The 20,373-nt window shown below is 40.0% G+C and overlaps 1 protein-coding gene across 1 annotated transcript; it reads right to left on the reverse strand.

Annotated features, from left to right (window-relative positions):
• Window positions 1-9,692: 9,692 nt before the first annotated feature.
• On the reverse strand, window positions 9,693-10,947 carry LOC121387249 (FMRFamide receptor-like). The gene has a single exon (XM_041518277.1). The coding sequence runs from the start codon at window positions 10,945-10,947 to the stop codon at window positions 9,772-9,774; it is 1,176 nt and encodes a 391-aa protein (XP_041374211.1). The 3' UTR covers window positions 9,693-9,771.
• Between the last annotated feature and the right edge of the window lie 9,426 nt (window positions 10,948-20,373).

Below are 20,373 nucleotides of genomic sequence, written 5' to 3' on the forward strand. Positions count from 1 at the left end.
GAATGTCAACACATTATCATAACGTTCGACTTCGGGACAGGGCATCAGCGATTACATTGGATGTGCCCTTGATATGTTCAATGGTAATTGGGTATTCTTGCAGAAGAAGACTCCACCTCAACTCTCTCTGGTTGGAGGCTTTCATTAGGATGGTCCAGTCCGTCTTCGTCTTCTTGGAACAGCACAGCGCCAGCACCCACGTTACTGGCACCCACAGCTAGCTTGAAAGGCACTCGGTAGTCTGGTGCTGCCATCACGGGAGACGAGTAGCGCCTCTGCTTGAGACGGTTGAATGACTTCTCGCATTCACCTGACCAATGGAACTTCGTTTCCCTCTTTTTCAGTGTCGCACGTTTTCCAGGTCTTCTCCGACAGGCACGCTGCCGAATCGGTGTAGCGTTAGGTTCCAAGCGCACATCCTGGCTTAAGGTGTTGGTAATCGTTGGAAGGTTATGACAAATGGAAACATTGTCTTGTTTCAACGTAGTCAACTTTGCTCGCTGGGGGTTCAAGTCTGCTAGAATCTGGCCGTTGGCCAACTTGACCTCTGCAGTCTTGACGTCATCACAGGAAATTGAGTGTCTCTCAATTTGGACCGGTCTCTCTGGAACTATCGGCAGTCTGTCAAAATAACCTTTTAGCAAATTGATGTGACAATACCTACTTTTCCTAACCCTATCAGGAGTGTTTATCACATACCCTGTCTCATTAACCCGTTTGTGCACAACATAGGGCCCGAAATACCTGTTCTGTAATGAACCCCGTTTAATGGGAAGGTACAGCAGCACCTTATCCCCTGGTTTAAATTCCCGACTTTTAGCCTTCCTATCAAACACTGATTTTATTTTGCTCTGAGCATGGCTCAGTTGCTTCCTAGCCTTCCTATCCCTAACTCTCCTATTCATTAATACTCCCTTGTCCACAGTTAACAAGGTAGTGCGAGCTGCCAACAAACTTGGATCAGCCCCCTACTCTAGAACTAACTCTTGTCTATTACAAGGTGAATCCCCTCTATCAAACACAACTGGTTCAATTCCCCTCTGCGGGAGATCAACAGGTTCCACCACATTTAATTTGTCAGTTGACTTATCTACCATTTTACTGATAACCTCATCCACTCCAATTTCATGGCTCACACACATATCAGACAAATCACAAATATCCTCTAGATCCCGTGCTAACCTACTGGTCATAGCCCTAGTCTTTACACACGCAGGATATTTAATCTCATCAACCTCACACTCTTTTATTGGTAACGGGCTGTCTTTAATTAACAGTTGGTCACATTTCGGCTAACAACACTGACTAGTCAAATCATTTCCCAACAAAACTCCTATGTTTTCAACAGGCAAGTCCTTCACAACACCCATAATGACTGGTCCCGTCACAAACTTCGAACACAAGAAAACCTTATGTAACCTGACAACCATTTTTTCTCCAGTAACCGAGCTTAAAGCCAAACTGCGTCCAGTATCTGAATTCTCAATACCAGCTAAAAACTCTTGCGTGATCAAACTCTGACTACACCCGGTATCTCTATAGATTGATATTGCCTTAGGACACAAATCTTGTTTCACATCACAAACCATACCAGTGGACACATACGGGTTTACTTTCCCTGCCATGGGACTAACCATTAACTCTCTCGCTAACGGAGCTGACCTCACTAAACCGACCACTTGCGCATTATCGCGTTTCCTTTTAAAACAGTCCCCGATAAGATGGTTATCCTTTTTACAGTAACTGCAATGTGGACGAAAAGTTCGTGCATTGGCTGATAATGCAGGTCTATCCTTACTTTGCCCACCAGGTGCATTCCTTGCCTGACTAGCTGACCAACTAGATGACTCTCCCCGATAGTTACTTTCCCGGGGAAAACCTGGCTGAAATTTCTTCTTATCACCCTGTTGTAAAGAGCTACCCGGTACTGCCTGGGCTTTGTGTATTAACACGTAATCATCTGCCACTATACCTGCCTCCTCTGTCTTTTTGACATCACGATCCTCTAAATGAATACGTAAGCTAACTGGTAATCCATTTTTAATGTCCTGTAAGATCAACAACTCCCGTAACTCGGTATATGACTCTACCTGATGAGAAATCACCCATTTATCAAACATCCCTGCCTTCTTAGCCACAAACTCACTATAAGACTGACCCTGCGTTTTTCTCAACTCGCTATACCGTAAACGATAATCCTCAGGTCGTAATTCATAAGCCCTCAACACTGCAGTCTTAAAACTAGGTCGTACTGACTTGCTCGCTCATCACTCATTGAATTATAAGCTATACTAGCCTTCCCCTTAAACTTAGACACGGCTAACAATGTCCACTTAGACTGCGGCCAATTTAGCTGCTTAGCGGCCCGTTCAAAAAGTTGAAAGAACATATCTACCTCCTGATCGTCAAATACAGGCACTGATCTATAAGCCTCCGACATGTTAAAACCATTTCCTGCCTCACGTCTAACTTCTTCAGTATTCAACTTTAACTCATGTTCCACTTTTAATTTTTCTAACTGGAATTCTCTATCCCTATGTCTATCTTCTCTATCCCTCTCTTCTCTTTCTCTCTCTCTCTCTCTCTATCCCTCTCTCTATCTTCTCTATCCCTATCTTCTTTCTCTCTATCTCTATGTCTATCTTCTCCATCTCTCTCTTCTCTTTCTCTCTCTCTCTCTATCCCTATCTTCTCTTTCTCTCTCTCTCTCTCTCTCTCTCTCTCTCTCTCTCTCTCTCTCTCTCTCTCTCTCTCTCGCTCTCTCTCTCTATCTAATGCACGTTCTTCTCTTTCTCTCTCTTTCTCTTCTCTTTCGTACTCAAGCTTTTTAAAAGCTAATTGTTGTTCCACACTTAACTCATTTATCTCTATCTCTGGAACAATCTCACTGTCTTCCATAACAGGCCTATCACCAAAAACTTCCTGGATAATAATTGTCTTTATATCACCTAAGGTTTTAGCTGATGTTAAATCAATTTCTCGCTCACCCGCGATTTCAACTAACTCGGCCTTACGTGCTCGCTTAATCTCCACTACACTGAGCGTAGGCCTATCCAGCAAATTCTTATCCATGTTTAGATATGACGCATTTATTATTAATTAATTTTCTAGTGAACAACGTGCTACTTCGAGTAAATTTGTAAAATTAATTTATAAAGCCCCCATTTACAAACAATACTTTTTTAAATATGCATGTCCCGTTTCAGATCCGGGACGAGCGTCCCAATTTTCTACTCCTGTCACGGGGATTCTATAATTCCCGTAACTGAATAGAACACGATTATGAAAATATCTCTCCTAACTGTATATCTATTAGATCTCTCTGTAACAGGCTGTTAAACCCTAGTATGGCTCGTCTCTAGGTATGATCAGAGATACGATCTTATATAAAGTATATATTATTATAGCACGTTTAGCTCACTAGAAAAACAACAAAACACAATACACTTTGGAATCTGTATTATCCTACGCTGACAAATGTACAGCCGTAGTAGTTAATTAATAACAGCAATAATAACAACCCAGAACTGATCACTTAATTAGTTAATTTCTAGGTGTCTAGTTACACAATATGCGAATCACTTCACCGTTACACCACACCCACACGTGTGATAATTGAGAGAAACGCTTCCAGGAGAAGTTAATTAATAAAGGAATTACAACATCATTCCTAACTGGTTAATTTTTAATTAACCCTTACTACTCGTTCAGTAACGTGTGATAATTTAGGAACGCTTCCAGGGGAACTTAATTAATAAAGGAATTACAGCTCTATTCCTAACGGGTTAATTTTTAATTAACCCTAACTACTCATTCAGTAACCTTGTGACACAGAATTAATATTGGTACCTATCACAATAAAGACAATAACCTACAGTGTACCTAGGTCGTCTAGGATGACTGGCTAAGCTTTATATTACCAAATACTCGTATAATGTTAGAACAAGAAGTCTACGATTTACTTCGTCAGATGACCGAAGACACTGTCTAAAGAATATTGGTATAATACAGTATTAAAATATTTAAAAGTCACATCAATCACATCAAGGTTATACACAGAGCAGAAATAATATATTTACCAGTCCAAACGGACAACGTTCCCCCTGGACGCCTTCCAAATGTTTCTCCTCGATATCTCTAAAACACTAGCTATTTATCATAAATCAGGTTTTTGCCTGGGGGTACAAGGCGGTACCTCACGTATCATCTCATATTCTACCTCTACTAGAGTCGCTATATTTCTCTCTGATCGTCAGTCTGGCTGTCGCCAACCGCGAGCAATCTCCTGGCCATAAACAGCACTACCGGAGATATTACGTAACTACTAGCCACATGGCCTCCGCACCTGGCTGGGTGTGTATTAGGTGTACCGATCGAGGATCGTCGCGCAGAAGTATTACGTAACAAGTTGCCCATCTGGGCTTAAGTGCAATTAAACTGCACACGGCCCTCTAACACAAGTAAAATCGCCACAGGCGAAAACAAATTAAGAGCATGTACCGTCACACACCCCCACACCGTCACAGCCACATATAAGCCATTCCTTCATATTAATATTGCAATCTCACCTGACCATCTCATCTCATGTTTACTAACAACAGGCACGGCGTAAGCAAGTAGACATTGGGGGGGGGGGGGGGGGGGGGGGGTGACTGAGATCAAGGGCGCAAAACAGTTTCTAAGGAGGTTCGGTGGGTATGCTTCCCCGTAAAAGTTTGAAAACTAGATGTTCTCAAATGCATTTTCCTGCATTCTGCAAGTGAAATTCATGTCTGCCTTAAGATTTACTACCAATCATATTTTTTATTCAGAATTATTGGCGGGGTGGGGGATGGGTGGGTGTAGTGTCCCCAGGCCCTCCACCCCACCCCACCCCGCCAAGGCTGAGGCGGAAATATTTTTTTTTTAACATTGGTGTGTGTGTGTGTGTGCGTGCGTGCACTCCACCTTTTGGCACCTTCCTACGCCACTGTCTAGCTACAGCTTTAATAATTTAGTAAACTTGTGTTATCGCTAATGAGCCTAAAAAAAATAAGATGGAAAATGTTTTTTTAACGACACCACTAAAGCACATTGATTTATTAATCATCGGCAAACATACCTGATAAAACTATCCTTCCAAAAACACAAAAAACCACACAAAACGAATCGAACGCCATTTAAATTTTCAAGGGACAGAGCCTAGTTTCAACCCGTGAAAATGAACACTAAGTTTAGTTAATCTACAAACCTGGGCCCCGTTCTATGAAGCGATCTTAGCACTAACATCACCTTAGTACATACGGTAGCTATGCACTTAAGGTGATTGTCACGGGGATCCTATAATACCCGTAACTGAATGAAACACGATTATCCAAATATCTCTCCTAACTGTATATCTATTAGATCTCTCTGAATCGGGCAGTATATACCCGCGTGGCTCGTCTCTAGGTATGAACAGAGATAAGATCTTATATAAAGTATATATAATATAGCTCGTTTAGTTCACTAGAAAACACAACAAAAACACAATACACTTTGGAATCTGTATTAATCTACGCTGACAAATGTACTGCCGCAGTAGTTAATTAACAACAACAAATAGTAACAACCCAGAACTGATCACTTAATTAGTTAATCACTAGGTGTCTAGTTTATACAATATGCTAATCACTTCACCGTGACACAACACCCACACGTGTGATAAATTGAGAAACGCTTCCAGGGGAACTTAATTAATAAAGGAATTACAACTCTATTCCTAACTGGTTAATTTTTAATTAACCCTTATCTACTCATTCAGTAACCTTGTAATACAGAATTAATACTGGTACCTGTCACAATAAAGACAATAACCTACAGTTTACCTAGGTCCTCTAGGATGACTGGTGAAGCTTTAATAATTTTAGACAGTAAGCCTACAATTTACTTCGTCAGTTTACCGGAAACACTGTCTAAATAATATTGTTATAATACAGTATTAAAATATTTAAAGTCACATCAATCACATCAAGGTTATACAACAGAGCAGAAAAATATATTTACCAGTCCGGACGGACAACGTTCCCCCTGGAAGCCTTCCTATGTTTCTCCCTGATATCTCTAAAACCCTAGCTATTTATTATAAAAGCAGAATATCGCCTGGGGGAACATCGCGGTACCGAATACCTACAAGTGATATTTCCACAGCGACCAAGACGACAATTTTCCTTAGATGGCCAGACTTGCTGACGCCTAGTCGCCAAATCACGGTCGTAAAAACCGCACTCGCGGAGGTATTACGTAACAAAGTGCCCACATGGGCTTAAGTGCATATTGGAACTGCACACGGCCCTCTAAAACAATTAATATCGTCACAGGCGAAAACAAAATTAAGAGCATGTTCCGTCACAGTGATCTTAAAGCTAAGATCGCTTTGTGGAACGGGGCCCTGGAGCCTAATTCACAAAGATCTCTTAGGCTCAGCTAGACAACAAAGCATCCACTTTGTAAGTCTTTTAGCATTGCACTGCGATATCGCAAAGTTGCGAGAGTTTAGTGAATTAGGCCTCTGTAACACATTTGGATAAAGTTACAACTGAGTGAAACATGAGTGATTTTGAATTGGTGAAATACCCTCTAAAAATAGACTAAAACTCGACTCCATAGCTATTACATCTCAGACGCACGTGCGTTTTTAAAACTATGAGAAATGCATTTTGTGATATTAAAAACACCAGGATGACCAAAAACTCTTCGAATGTACGAAAATTGATAATTTAAACCATAAAATCTAAGTAAAGTATGATTTCAGTTGTCAAAAACGTCTATACTAGTAAAAGATATTCCTTAGTTTTTGAAAACTAGGGTATGTCGCTTTAACTTACATTCAATGACAGGATTGTGTCATCATTATTTAGCTTAGTATTCAATTCGTTTTAGATATTTCATCGTAATTGCACTTCATATCCCTTTTTTATAGGTGAAAGTGTATATATATATATATACGACACGTGTAACAATGGATTTCCCACAGAATGAGAACATTAATGTGCTGCCATGGCCATCAAGCTCGTCAGATCTCAACCCCATTGAACATCTATGGGATTAACTGGACAGACGTGTACGCCAGCGTGACCCGGAGCCTCAGACGCTTCCGCAACTGTCACATGCACTGCAGGAAGAATGGGCTAGGATTCCACATGCCCGGATTCAGAGACGCTGTTTGGTGACGAACACGCCTCCACTGCTGTCAGTCCATAGCAAGAACATTATCACATACTCATGTCAAATGTGCTGTGATACGATCATAAATAACGAAATTATGCCACTTTGTATTAAAGAGATAATTCCATTAATATTTCGCCTATGCGTTTCTTTTTTGACAGAGTATATATATGGTATAAGCACGAGTTGAAACTAAAATTAATTGGAAATCACGAATAACCGGGAACATAGGCGTACGGGTTCCAAGTTTTGTAGGTGTGTGTGGGGAGGGGGGGGGGGGGGGGGGGTCGGGGAGGCAGGTTGGCTTTTGTCCGATTTAAACGAAAATGTCCCAATCTGCATAACATTTATTCATATCAGTATTACTAACATAACTATATATGGTTGCAAACAAATCACTACGCATTTTCACATGGATTACAACTAATTTTGAGGGTTGAATGATGAAAATACATGATAAAAAAGTACCAGGTTAGCACATTTTCCCCGAATATTTGTATAATTTTTGCCCGAATTGGAGGTTTTGCTCCAGCACTAAGTGTGTGTTTGTGGCGGGGGGGGGGGGGGGGGGGGGGGGGGGGTAGTTGCCGCCTGCACGCCCTAGTTTCAGCCCGCGAAAATTAATTCTAATGTTGGTTAATCTACAAAACTGTAACACACTTGGATCACGTTTTCATAAAATAGAGTGAAAAGGCAGGTTTTATATCGATAAATACCATGGGAATCCCCGTGACCCAATTACTTGAAATAATTTTGAAAGTTAGTATTCTGATGTCACCGGTAGATGTCGCTCGAAGCATAAAAATGCCTATGTCACGACAAATTTCCCAGAATGCACACAGATTTGGGGTGCGTTCCTTTTACCTCTCTAGGGCATGTTCCAACTGTTCTGTCCTGGACAGCGAAAGGAATGAGTTTGGAACAGAAAGTTACTTTACCAACATGGGTGCTTCTGTTGAGGAAGTGGCTGCTGCAGCAATCATGATACTTGAATCTGAATAAGACGACAATGAGAGTCCGTCACTGACCATGTTGACTATACTACAGTATTTGAAATAATAAATTTTATATATAAACCGCAATTAGCCTACATTTGCTATTCGGCACCGGGTACTAGTGGCTAACCTATTGTTCTTATCAATTAGATGCACCGTTTATTATTGTTGGTAGTAGTAGTAGTAGTAATAATAGTAGTAGTAGCAGTAGTAGTAGTAGTGGTAGTAGTAGTAGTAGTAGTGGTAGTAGTGGTAGTAGTAGTAGTAGTAGTACAGTCTGTAGGAACCAGAGGTGGGGAGGCACTTCCCCTCCCCAGGACGAAAATGTAAGGGTTTTTTTTGTCCTACTCTATTTAAATAAAGGTAACAATATAGCTTGTACCCCCCCCCCCCCCCCCCAGATATCGTAAGACTTAGCAAAATTATTGGTTTTAAGGGTTTGTAACGTTTTGTATTGAGATACTTACTTGTCTGAACTTTATTGTTAATGAAAATGTCCACGAACTGTGAAGAAAAACCTCACAAATGAACAAGCAAACGACAACAAATCGGATGTTGATTGCGCGAGCCGTGCACGAGAAAACAAACCGACCCAAAATGATAACGGTCACGTGGTATACCAACGTCTGTGACGTTGAAACGGGAAGATCCCCTCTAAAAATAGATTAGACCTTGTCTGCTCAACGTTTTTTTCTCAGACGCACGTGCGTTTTTAAGAAATACGAAAAATGCATTTTGTGGTATTACAAACACCAGGATTACCACACAAAAAAACTTCAGTTGAATGGAAATGTATATTCTAAATAATAAAATGTAAGTAAAGTCCAATTTTATTTGTGAGAAAATGGGTTTAATAGCGAAAAATAACGGCGTAATGGTTAACAACTAGGGCGTGTCCCTTTAACCGTCCAGTACAGACAGAAACCCAGTAGGGCTGATTAAACCGATTACAGTCGGGCAGACACAAAGCGATTAAATGCGACTAGAACCGATTACAACCATTTAGGACAACCAGAATCGGGCAGAACAAACTACGAGTTTCACAGTTTGGGACGGATGTACATATATAATATATAGATAAATATATGGTTGATATAAGAGTACAACAATCATGAATCAACTTCTAATACTGCATGTCAAAATACCGTATAATGCGTTCGTTATAAATAAAGTCTCCAGAAACAATGCAAATCACAATAAATTACAAAATGAATTGATTAATTAAAATTATTTTGAGCAACCTGAAATCTTAAAAACTGTTGCAGTACAATTTAAAAAATGAAAAAATTAAAGCAATAACGAGATCATAACTAAAACTCTTACCACCCTTTCCCCAACCATCAAAAAAAAAAAAAATTAAATTAAAAAAAATCACCCATCTCCAATAAACTAATGACAGAATAAAAATAAATACAAATATCAATAAAATCGCAAAGAAAAGGTGTATTAAAAACTACAGTGATTGTCATTGTTAAAGTGATGGTCATAAATAAAAAGCGATGGCCATGATGCTTGTAACAACAATAACAACAGTAATAAAGTAACCATAATTCTCAAAAGAAGTTCAAGAGTAACAGAATGGTAGGCAGGTCTATATATCAGATATGTTCGTTCTTGGGTCCTGACCCACCACTGCCAAATTCACCTGCATTTTTGTCACTTCCGCTTCCTGTCTCTCTGGCACCTGTTGACTTGCGGTTGGTTGCAACATGGAGTTGTCGTTCCTGGTGAATGACGCCGTGGGGTGAATTCTTCGCCTTCGACTAAACAGACCCCTGAGTGCCTCGCGGAATCGACTGCCGCTGATGCAGTACAGGAGAAAGTTGATGGAGTTGTTGGTGTACATGAAGACATTGACGGTCGCCCAGGTGAGTACATGCACGGCTTCTCCTTGCGGCTGGAGTGTCGCGTAGTCGAACCAGTACACCTCGCCGATCAAGAATACAGATATGGGCGACGTGCATACGAGAAACACGGCGTTGGTCGTCAACAGCATCACCGTCATCGACGACGTCTTGGACGAGCGCACCTTGATGTTCTGGGTGTTCGACAGACCTATGTTGGCGTCGTGGCGCCTCCTCTTCCGGTTGCTGATGCAAACTTTCACAATGATGGCGATGTTTCCGGTTATGAGAAAGAGAAACGGAAGCAGACAGAACAGGCAGAGGTCGATCCACGGCCAGATGGTGTTGGCGAACGTCTTATATCCGGACCAGAGCGAGGCACAGTGCTGTATGCTGGTCGAGTTCCCGGACCGATGTACGACGTCGCCGAGGCCGTACAGAAAGTGCGAGTTGACGGCCAGGAGAAAGGTCGCTATTCCGGCAATGATGACGCCGGCGGTCGTCCTGGTGCACATGCGCTTGACGCTGTGCGGGAACCAGACGGACACGAACCGCTCGAGCGTGACGGCCACGAGCAGCCAGCTGGAGAAGTCGAGGGAGAAGTAGACCATCCACACGTGCACCTTGCACAGCAGCGGGTGGAGGTGGCGCAGGTCCGTGCCTTGGAGAACGCGCAGCCACTGTCGCAGAAGCCCGGTGTACAGCACGAGGATGTCGACGACGGCCAGCACGACGAGGTACAGCGACACCGTCGACTGCCGCATCGACTTGCGGGTGAGCACAACGATCGACATGACGTTGCCCAGCGTCCCGGTGACGATCAGAGTGGGCGAAAACACCCGCCACAGCACCCTGGCCGCCTTGTATTCCAGATAGTCCGTGACCTGTGGGCTGACAGGTAGAGACGACGTCGTCGAGTTCATGTCGACAGCAGTGAAATGTGCGGGTCACAACAACTACTAAGACGACGACGACGACGAGATTAATGGTTTATGAAAGACGACGTTGGTTTTGAACTACTCGTGACAATAGCAGATCTGCATTTTGTGATTTTCTTAGTTGGGTTTTAATAAAAGAAGTCTCTTCTCTCATCATGTATATCATAGGAAACAGACGTGTGTGTTGTAATATAGAATGTCTGTAATCACAACATTTACATCAACCCGTTAGTACAGTACAAATGTATCTGTTGTAATGCATGGATTCGTACGCACTGTATTTAGAACAAGGCGTTAATTCAGTACACATTTATCTGTTGTAATGCACGAATCCTTACACTGTATTCAGATCAAGGCGTTACTTCAGTACACATTTATGTGTTGTAATGCATGAATCTTTACACACTGTATTTAGATCAACCCGTTAACACTGCGTTTTTATCAGAGTAAATAAATACATACAATACATATGTTGAAGTCCGTCTTCCTTGTATATATATGAAGGCATAAATACTGTAACAAATCCGCAATCAACGAAGTTGCATCAATACAATACAAAGTTGTTTATTGTAATATGCTGTGTTCCTCCTGACAGTATTGGTATCAACGCGTTAATATAGCTCATATGTATCTGTTGAACTACACGTCTGAAGTCCATCTTCCATGTATATATATCAAGGCGTAAGTAAAAGTATCTGTTGTAATATTTGAAGTCCGTAATCAGCGTATTGATATGAATTCAGTACAAACTTGACTGTTGTAACGCGAAATGTTTCACGATTTCTATTTGTATCAAACCACGTGTATATATTGTAATATGCACACGACGTCCATCTTTTCTGCAATTATACCAAGGCGTAATTAAAACACAAGTTTTGTCTGTTGCAATATACTAAGTAATCAGACTTTATATCAGGCGTTAATACAGCACCCACGTTAAGCGAAATTCAAATTTCTTTGCGAATCCATATTTATTTATTCCTTTTTTTTCCCCGCAATTAAATGTCAGCAATATTAACAATCGTTAGATGAATACCTTGAAATTGTCGCCGACTTCTCCGTACACACATCATAAACATTTCGATGGTCTATTTATGTTATTATTACAAAACATTTTTTTTTTTTTACAAAAGCAAGATTAAATTGATTCTAAATTACTGCCTGCCTTGAGATCGTGTTTCACTTCTTCAAGAACAATTATAGTATTAAAAGTTCCTTCACGAACAATAACGTCAAATAAAATCCTCTAAAATCAATGTCGTATGAAACTGCTCATCTGTGTTTTTGATCCCAGCTCGTTGGGTAGAATACGACAGTACACAAGTTACAGCTTCTGACATCTGACTAACAAGAACATATTATTGGTTTTCGTGATGCACTGACTGCGCATGAGGACGTTATTAACAAGATCATTGAAAATACCCAATCAATAAACAGAAATATGTGAAACAGAGGTTTTCTATTGGTCACTGGCCAAACGTGGCTGCTATATGGGTCACAGGATGAACCACTCCCATTTGTCAAAATGATAAAGAAAATTGAAAATGGCAACGAAAGTAGACAAATCTCATTTCCTTAAACAGTAGTATGTAAGGGGCGTTGTTAATAAGCTTTGATAATGGTTATTTCATAGTCATCAGAAGATACCAGCATCTAGGAGACGAGGCAGCTATATATTAATTCCCCTTTCTACCATAGGAATATGGGTGTTGAATAATCATGAGAGTTTGTGGGCACTGTCATCTTGCTTCCGAAGCATATATATAATTAAGATTCATGATCAAAATAATGATTGTATGTACTGCGATACCGCAGCACTCACGTGTCTAGCCAATGCAAGTTAAAGTTTGTTTTGTTTAACGAAACCACTAGAGCAGATTGATTTAATAACCATCGGCTTGTGGATGTCAAACATTTGGTCATTTTGACTGTCACAGAGGAAACCCGCTACAATTTGTCCATTAGTAGCAAGCAATCTTTTATATGCACCATCCCACAGACAGGACAGCACATACCACGGCCTTTGATATACCAGTCGTGGTGCACTAGCTGGAACGAGAAATAGCCCAGTGGGCCCACCGACGGGAATCGATCCCAAATAGACCGCGCATCAATTGAACGCTTTACCACTGGGCTACGTCCCGCCCCTTTAAAACAATGAATACCATTTAATAGTTGGTTCTGATTACTTGAAATCAAAAGCCAGCAATCACGATCCGACAGAATCGAAATTTAATTACATTAAATAGCTGAATGGTAATGACGTCATCACGTTCGGATTGTTCAGGAACATCAGTAGAATACATTTAAGATGTTTCTTTTTTTCTCTTTTTTTCTTTAGATAGATAGATAATTACTTTAACGTGCTCATATACCACTAGGGTTTCGAACACGCCCATCCAGAGTCCGACCTCCGATTAGATCGATGGCCTGACTCTGGATGGGGTGTGTGTGGTGGGGGGGGGGGGGGGGGGGTGAGAGTAGAGTTGAAAATAGGCAGAATTTTGAAAATAGCAATTAATAAAAAGATTAATAGAATTTTTTAAAAAAAGAAAAAAAAAGTTACAAGCCAAAAATAAAAAGAAGTGCCGGATCCGTCTGAACGAGAGAGAGTATCAGACTAGGATATAGTCCAGTCGTCATGGGTTGGTATAGTGGTGCGGATGGGCCCAACTCCGGAGGATACGAGATGGTATCAATATATCACAAAGTAAAGTCTAGAAAAGAGTAGTAGGAGCCGACCCGCTTCCTATTTCTTCTTAGAGTGGGGTGGTCAATCTTCCAGTGCCGCTTTACCACTGGTCTATGACCCGCCCCTTTAAGCCAATGAATGCTATTTAATAGTTGCTTTTGATTACTTGAAATCAAAAACCAGGAATCACGATCCGACAGAATCGAAATTTAATAGCATTAATAGATAAATGGCAATGACGTCATTATGGTCGGATTGTTTTGAAACATCAGAAGAATACATTTATGATGTTTCTTTTCTTTAACCTAAAACACGAATAATGCATCGTAGTTAACAATATTGTACATTAGCAAAGTTAAAAGCACGGCCAACTACGACGGAAACTGTTAATTACCCGAAAAACCTATATCTAACCTAGGTCAGGCAACAACACAATGAAACCGACATCATTTAGAAAACACGGACTTTTTAGGTGGTATTTGATGTCGATAAAACGATAATAGAATTATTATTATAAAAAATAAGCCATCTTTTTCAATATAATTTTGAGAAAAGGAAAGGAATATTTATTAAATGACACCTCAGCATTTTAAATACACTATGGCTATTTGTGGACAGCGGACGTGAGGAAGAGCGAAAACCCGCTACTGGCATTTGGAATTCTTAAAAAAATAAAATAATAATAATTATAATAATAAATAAATAAATAAAAATTCCCAATAATTACAAACCCCAACCCCCAAACGAAATTAAGAACTAACCCCGCCCCCCCCCCCCCCCCCCCCAAAAAAAAGAAGAAAAAACAACAACAAACAAACAACCATGGGCGTCATTTGCAAGGAAAAAGTGGGGGGACAATTGGGTTCTAACAATATTTCGTGCGACTAATCGCGAGCGCCCTAGGCGTGAAGCGACTCTAGGGGGGTCTGGGGCATGCCCCCCCCCCCCCGAAATTTTTAAAAATGAAGGTCATTGTGGCTGTCTGAGAACATTATTTAGAGTAAAGTGGGGGGGACATCAGATATTCTGCCCCCCCCCCGTGCTAAAAGTGGGGGGACATGTCCCCCCTGTCCCCCACCAAATGACGCCCATGCAAACAACAACACTCAAATCATATATAAACGTCCTTTTGTTTTAACTAGTATGTAGTTTGATAACATATATTTATCGTGTAACCATACTACCTGTGACCCGATAACCCCTATCTGACAATTCCAAGCGTTACTACGTCACCGCCTGATCAACGTCTTCGTTGCTGGCCTAATAGCTTTAGCGTTGCTATGTGTTATGGGGTCACTAGGAAATGAATTCTGCGCACGAAAATATTATGAGGTTAGTAGAAAATGGATTTTGCCCATGGTGGTTGTTTGCTAATTTTTAGGTCGGTCGTTTGCTCATTTTTCAAACATCCTTTCACACAAATAATACGCTTGGGCAAATCGAGGTCGAAATTTTGTGGCTATAATTTTTTAATGGCCATTTTGATCACTGAACACGAATCCGGTGGAATTTTTTGTCTACGGCCACGTTTTATATACCGGAGGTGGAATTTATTCAAAATGGCTGCCAAATTTCGATATTTATCATGATTTCTTTTTCAGTAGTTAAAGGGACACGCCCTAGTTGTTAACCATTACGCCGTTGTTTTTGGCAATTAAACCCATTTTTTTCACAAATAAAATTGCACTTTATTTACCCTTTATTATTTAGAATATACATTTCCATTCACCTGAAGTGTTTTTTGGTAATCCTGGTAATCCTGGTGTTTGTAATACCACAAAATGCATTTTTCGTATTTCATAAAATGCCACGGGCCTCTGAGAAAAAACCGTTGAGCAGACAAGGTCTAATCTATTTTTAGAGGGGATATTCCCATTTCAATGTCACAGACGTTGGTATACCACGTGACCGTTATCATTTTGGTTCGGTTTGTTTTCTCGTGCACGGTTCGCGCAATCAACATCCGATTTGTTGTCGTTTGCTTGTTGTTCATTTGTGAGATTTTTCTTCACAGTTCGTGAACATTTTCAGTAACAATAAAGTTCAGACAAGTAAGTATCTCAATACAAAACGTTACAAACCCTTAAAACCAATAATTTTGCTAAGTCTTACGATATCTGGAGAGGGGATACAACCAGGACAGAACAGTTGGAACATGTCCAGGAGAGGTGAAAGGAACGCACCCCAAGTCTGTGCGCACTCTGTGAAATTTGTTGTGACGTAGGCATTGTTGTGCTTCGAGCGACATCTACCGGTGACATCAGAATACTAACTTTCAAAATTATTTCAAGCAATTGGGACATGGGGATTCCCATAGTATTTATCGATATAAAACCTGCTTTTTCACTCCATTTGATAAAAACGTGATCTAAGTGTGTTACAGGTTTGTAGATTAACCAAATTATAATTTATTTTCGCTGGATGGAACTAGGGCGTGCGGCTTTAAGCATATATCCCGTGTAAGGGGCGGGACGTAGTCCAGTGGTAAAGCGCTCGCTTGATAAGCAGTCGGTTTGGGATCGATTCTCGCCGGTGGGCCCATTGGGCTATTTCTCTTGCTCAAGCCAGTGCACCACGACTGGTATATCAAATGCCGTGGTATGTGTTATTCTGTCTGTGAGATAGTGCATATAAAAGATCCCTTGCTACTAATGGAAAAATGTTGCGGGTTTCTTCTCTAAGACTATATATATGTCTAAATTACCAAATGTTTGACATCTAATAGCATATGATTAATAAATCAATGTGCTCTAGTGATGTCGTTAAACAAAACAAACTTTATATCCCCTGTAATATCTCAATGTGTGTGCTTTGGAGGGATATTTCACCGGATTTGGTTTTCAGCCGTTCGACCGCACATTTTGTAACTGGTTCACAACATCCAATACAAAAACATGCTGGTGAAAAGGGATCACTGAATCTTATGAGAATCCCCGAGGACCAACTGGTTTACAAATATCAATCAAACATGAAAACTGGAGGTTACCTCATCAGCAGCATGCTTTCTGTATGCAATGCACCAGACCCCACACACCCCACCCAAAAAGGTATTCAAGCATGTGAAATTTTTGCTAAGGAACTTTAAATTTGAATGGATATTAAATGTATACCCACAAGGCAGAAAGAGCAGTGGTTAAACAAATACTGGTTGACTATTAAATATTTAAATATTTCGAAAATGAATAAGCATGAGAATAGTTTAAAGGGACATTCCTGAGTTTTCTGCATTGTAAGATGTTTCCGATTAATAAAATATTTCTACCAGTAAACTTACATATTTAATATATTTTCTTGTTTAGAATATCAGTGTCTGTATATTCAATGTGTTTCTGTTTGTCTTAATATTTGTAAGAAGCCCACACTGGATTTCGTCTTCAAATAATTTCGTATATACGAAAAAATATATTTTAGGAAATAAAACGAACGACCAGAAACATGTTTAATATACAACCACTAATATTTTATGCAGGAAAATATATTTGATATTTAATTACAATCGTTAAAAAGGCTATGTTAGTCGATAACATCTTAACATTGCAGCAAACTCAGGAATGTTCCTTTAAAGACAAAGTCACAGAAATATGTCTACCTACCGTGCCTGAGAGCTTGTGTAGGAAACAAATACACAAACAAACATTGATAGAGAAGTAATAGCAAGAATTCAACAACGAGAAGAAGGAAGGAAATATTTTATTTAACGACGCACTGAACACATTTTATTTACGGTTATATGGCGTCGGACATATGGTTAAGGACCACACAGATATTGAGAGAGGAAACACGCTGTCGCCACTTCATGGGCTACTCTTTTCGATCAGCAGCAATGGGTCTTTTATATGCACCATGTGTAGGAAACAAATACACAAATATTGATAGAGAAGTAATAGCAAGAATTGGACAACGAGAAGAGGTCATGCATTGAAGCCAAGGTGGTGTATGATTGACTAAAACTGATCAGTTGAGTTCAGACATGAATCTGCTGTAGGCCTACTGTTAGAATGATCATGACATTGGAACCAGCCACATCTACAACTGTGACATAATGTGAATTCAGACAGTAAAGAAGACTTCTTTATGAATATGAATCCACTGATTGGGTTCTTAGTGAATCTTCAAATTGTATTCAGTCGTAAAATTAATTTCTCTAATTATAAAATACTTTGTCCATTTCTTGCTGCGTCTTTTTAATACTTTCTTCTTTTTTTCACGTAGTTTATTCGAATACCAGTAAAAGGAACGGAATGTGCTAGAAGGTGACCTGTTGCATTTTATTATGGCAGTTATTCAAGTAGACGTCTTCGTTATTTTCAGTCGGCCTTACTTCAACCTCTCTCTTTGTTCATATATCGTACATGTATGAGTTACTGGTCAGTCATTGAATTTGCATTTCGTAACATTCCTCAGACTAGCATCAGGCACGGCAGAGGTAGTTCCACCCCCACCCCCCACCCCCAATAATTCTGAATCAAAAATATTATTGGTAGTAAATCTTAAGGCAGAGATGAATTGTACTTGTAAAATGCAGGACATTGCATTTCAGGACATTTAATTTTAAAATTGTTATGGGGGAGCATACCCCTGAACTCTCTATAAACTTTGCTTTGCACCCTCAATCTCAGCCACACACCCCACCCCCTCCCAGTATCTACGTGCCTGTAGGATATTGAACTTACTCCCATATCTTTGTCCCATACTCTGAAATGGTTCAGTGAACCGGAATTTGTTTTCATACCACTGTTTCTGGTTTAGGGTTACATCTGTATATTTAACCAACCAATGCTATCTTTTTACCTACTGTTTCACTTGTACTATCTTTTTAGTCATTTGAAGCCTTTTTTCCTGATACATTGCATATAGATAGTGTTCTACTCATAAGGTAGACACACCTGTGAAACAGATTTCGATTTGGTTGATATTGGTGCCCCAACTGAACAAGTTTCGTGTTCCGTCAACACCGTATGTGCAGATAGAACAGGGTGGTTCAAATAATCATGTCATTCCTTTTAACAATAAAGATATAGAACCTAGTTCTTCGTATTAAATATGGTAAACACATATAATAAATGTTTTATTTAACGACGCACTCGACACATTGTATTTACGGTTATATGGCGTCAGAGATATGGTTATGTATATGTATGTGTATATCAGGTGACGCTCGCCTGTTACACCGTTATGTAAACCTCTCAAAATAACCACGATATCAAAACGTGGCAACCTAATTTATCCTATAACTTACCCATGATATCCATGTCAAAGACCCGTGTTATAATTAACCTGTGTAATAATCGTGATGGCGTCATATTACTGACGGAGGTGACTTTAGTACTAAATTGCTAAAAATCGAATGGAAATGTTCTTTTAGAAGTAATTTTTTTTAGGATAAATAGAATTGTAAAATATTAACCTCGTCTAGTTAATCGGTAGTTGTCTCGGCAGAGTTTCGACAAATATCGATTAACATACGCTCGGCTGATATTTTCCATGTCAAAAACACAAGTGATGAATACTCTATATATTATTCTATATTTGTTTTTATATAAATAAATTATAAAGTTGTTTTTTTCCCTCGGACGATGCTGAATTGTCCTCGATGTTATTGATGACTATTGTAAGTCATTGCGACATAAACTCAGACTCTAGACGGTTGAACTGTACTGTACCAAGAAAGAAATCTCGTATTGAACCTTTAAATTGATTATATTCATTAGCTTGGAACTTAAGTTATAGTTCGTATAGTTGGAGATTCTTTAATCACAAGCAGCGTGGAAGATGCGCTTCACGCCAAAATGACAAAAAGATGACAACTTCCTTCGCAATCTGATTAAAATTAGCTCTACTGGTCCACCAGTAGAGCTAATTAATTAATCAGTGGAGCTAATTTTAATTAGATTGCTTCCATCGTTCTCTATTTTATATAGCAAATATTCTTGTTCAGTTGTCGCCGAAAAGCTAGCAAGGGTGGGACGTAGCCCAGTGGTAAAGCGCTCGCTTGATGCGCGATCAGTCTAGGTTCCACTCCCGTCGGTGGGCTCCATTGGACTATTTCTTTTCTAAGCCAGTGAGCTGATATATTGAAGGCCGTGGTATGTGCTGTCCTGTCTGTAGGATGATGCATATAAACTAATGAAAAACTGTAGTGGGTTTCCTCAAAGACTGGGGCCGGGACGTAGTCCAGTGGTAAAGCGCTCGTTTGATGTGCGTTCGGTCTAGGATCGATCCCCGTCGGTGGGCCCATTGAGCTGTTTCTTGTTCAAAACAGTGCGCTGGTATATCGAAGCTAGAACTATGTGCTATCCTGTCTGTGGGATGGTGCATATAAATGATCTCTTGCTACAAATGGACAAATTTTCTCTCCAAGACTATATGTCAGAAATCCAAAATGTTTGTCATCCAACAGCCGATGATTAGTAAATCAATATGCTCTAGTGGTGTCGTTAAACAATACGAACTCTTTTTTTTTTCAGCAAAATAAACTTAAACTTTTAAATTTTTGAAAAGCTAGCACAGCCAGCTTTCTAACGAGTAGGCCTTGAAGAAAATGATGTCACATTTTCTCTTCTACACGATAATAATTATTGTTTTCTCTCGTCATGGAAACCGAAAGCTTGTCCTTGAAGAATAAGCTTAAGAGATATCCTTCAGTACGGATGTAATTGGAATCATTAACTGGAAACAGTTCATATTGTCTACCTGATCACACGGATATGCTTCAGTCA

This window comes from Gigantopelta aegis, chromosome 2, assembly GCF_016097555.1.
Source record: "Gigantopelta aegis isolate Gae_Host chromosome 2, Gae_host_genome, whole genome shotgun sequence".
NCBI lineage: Eukaryota > Metazoa > Mollusca > Gastropoda > Neomphalida > Peltospiridae > Gigantopelta > Gigantopelta aegis.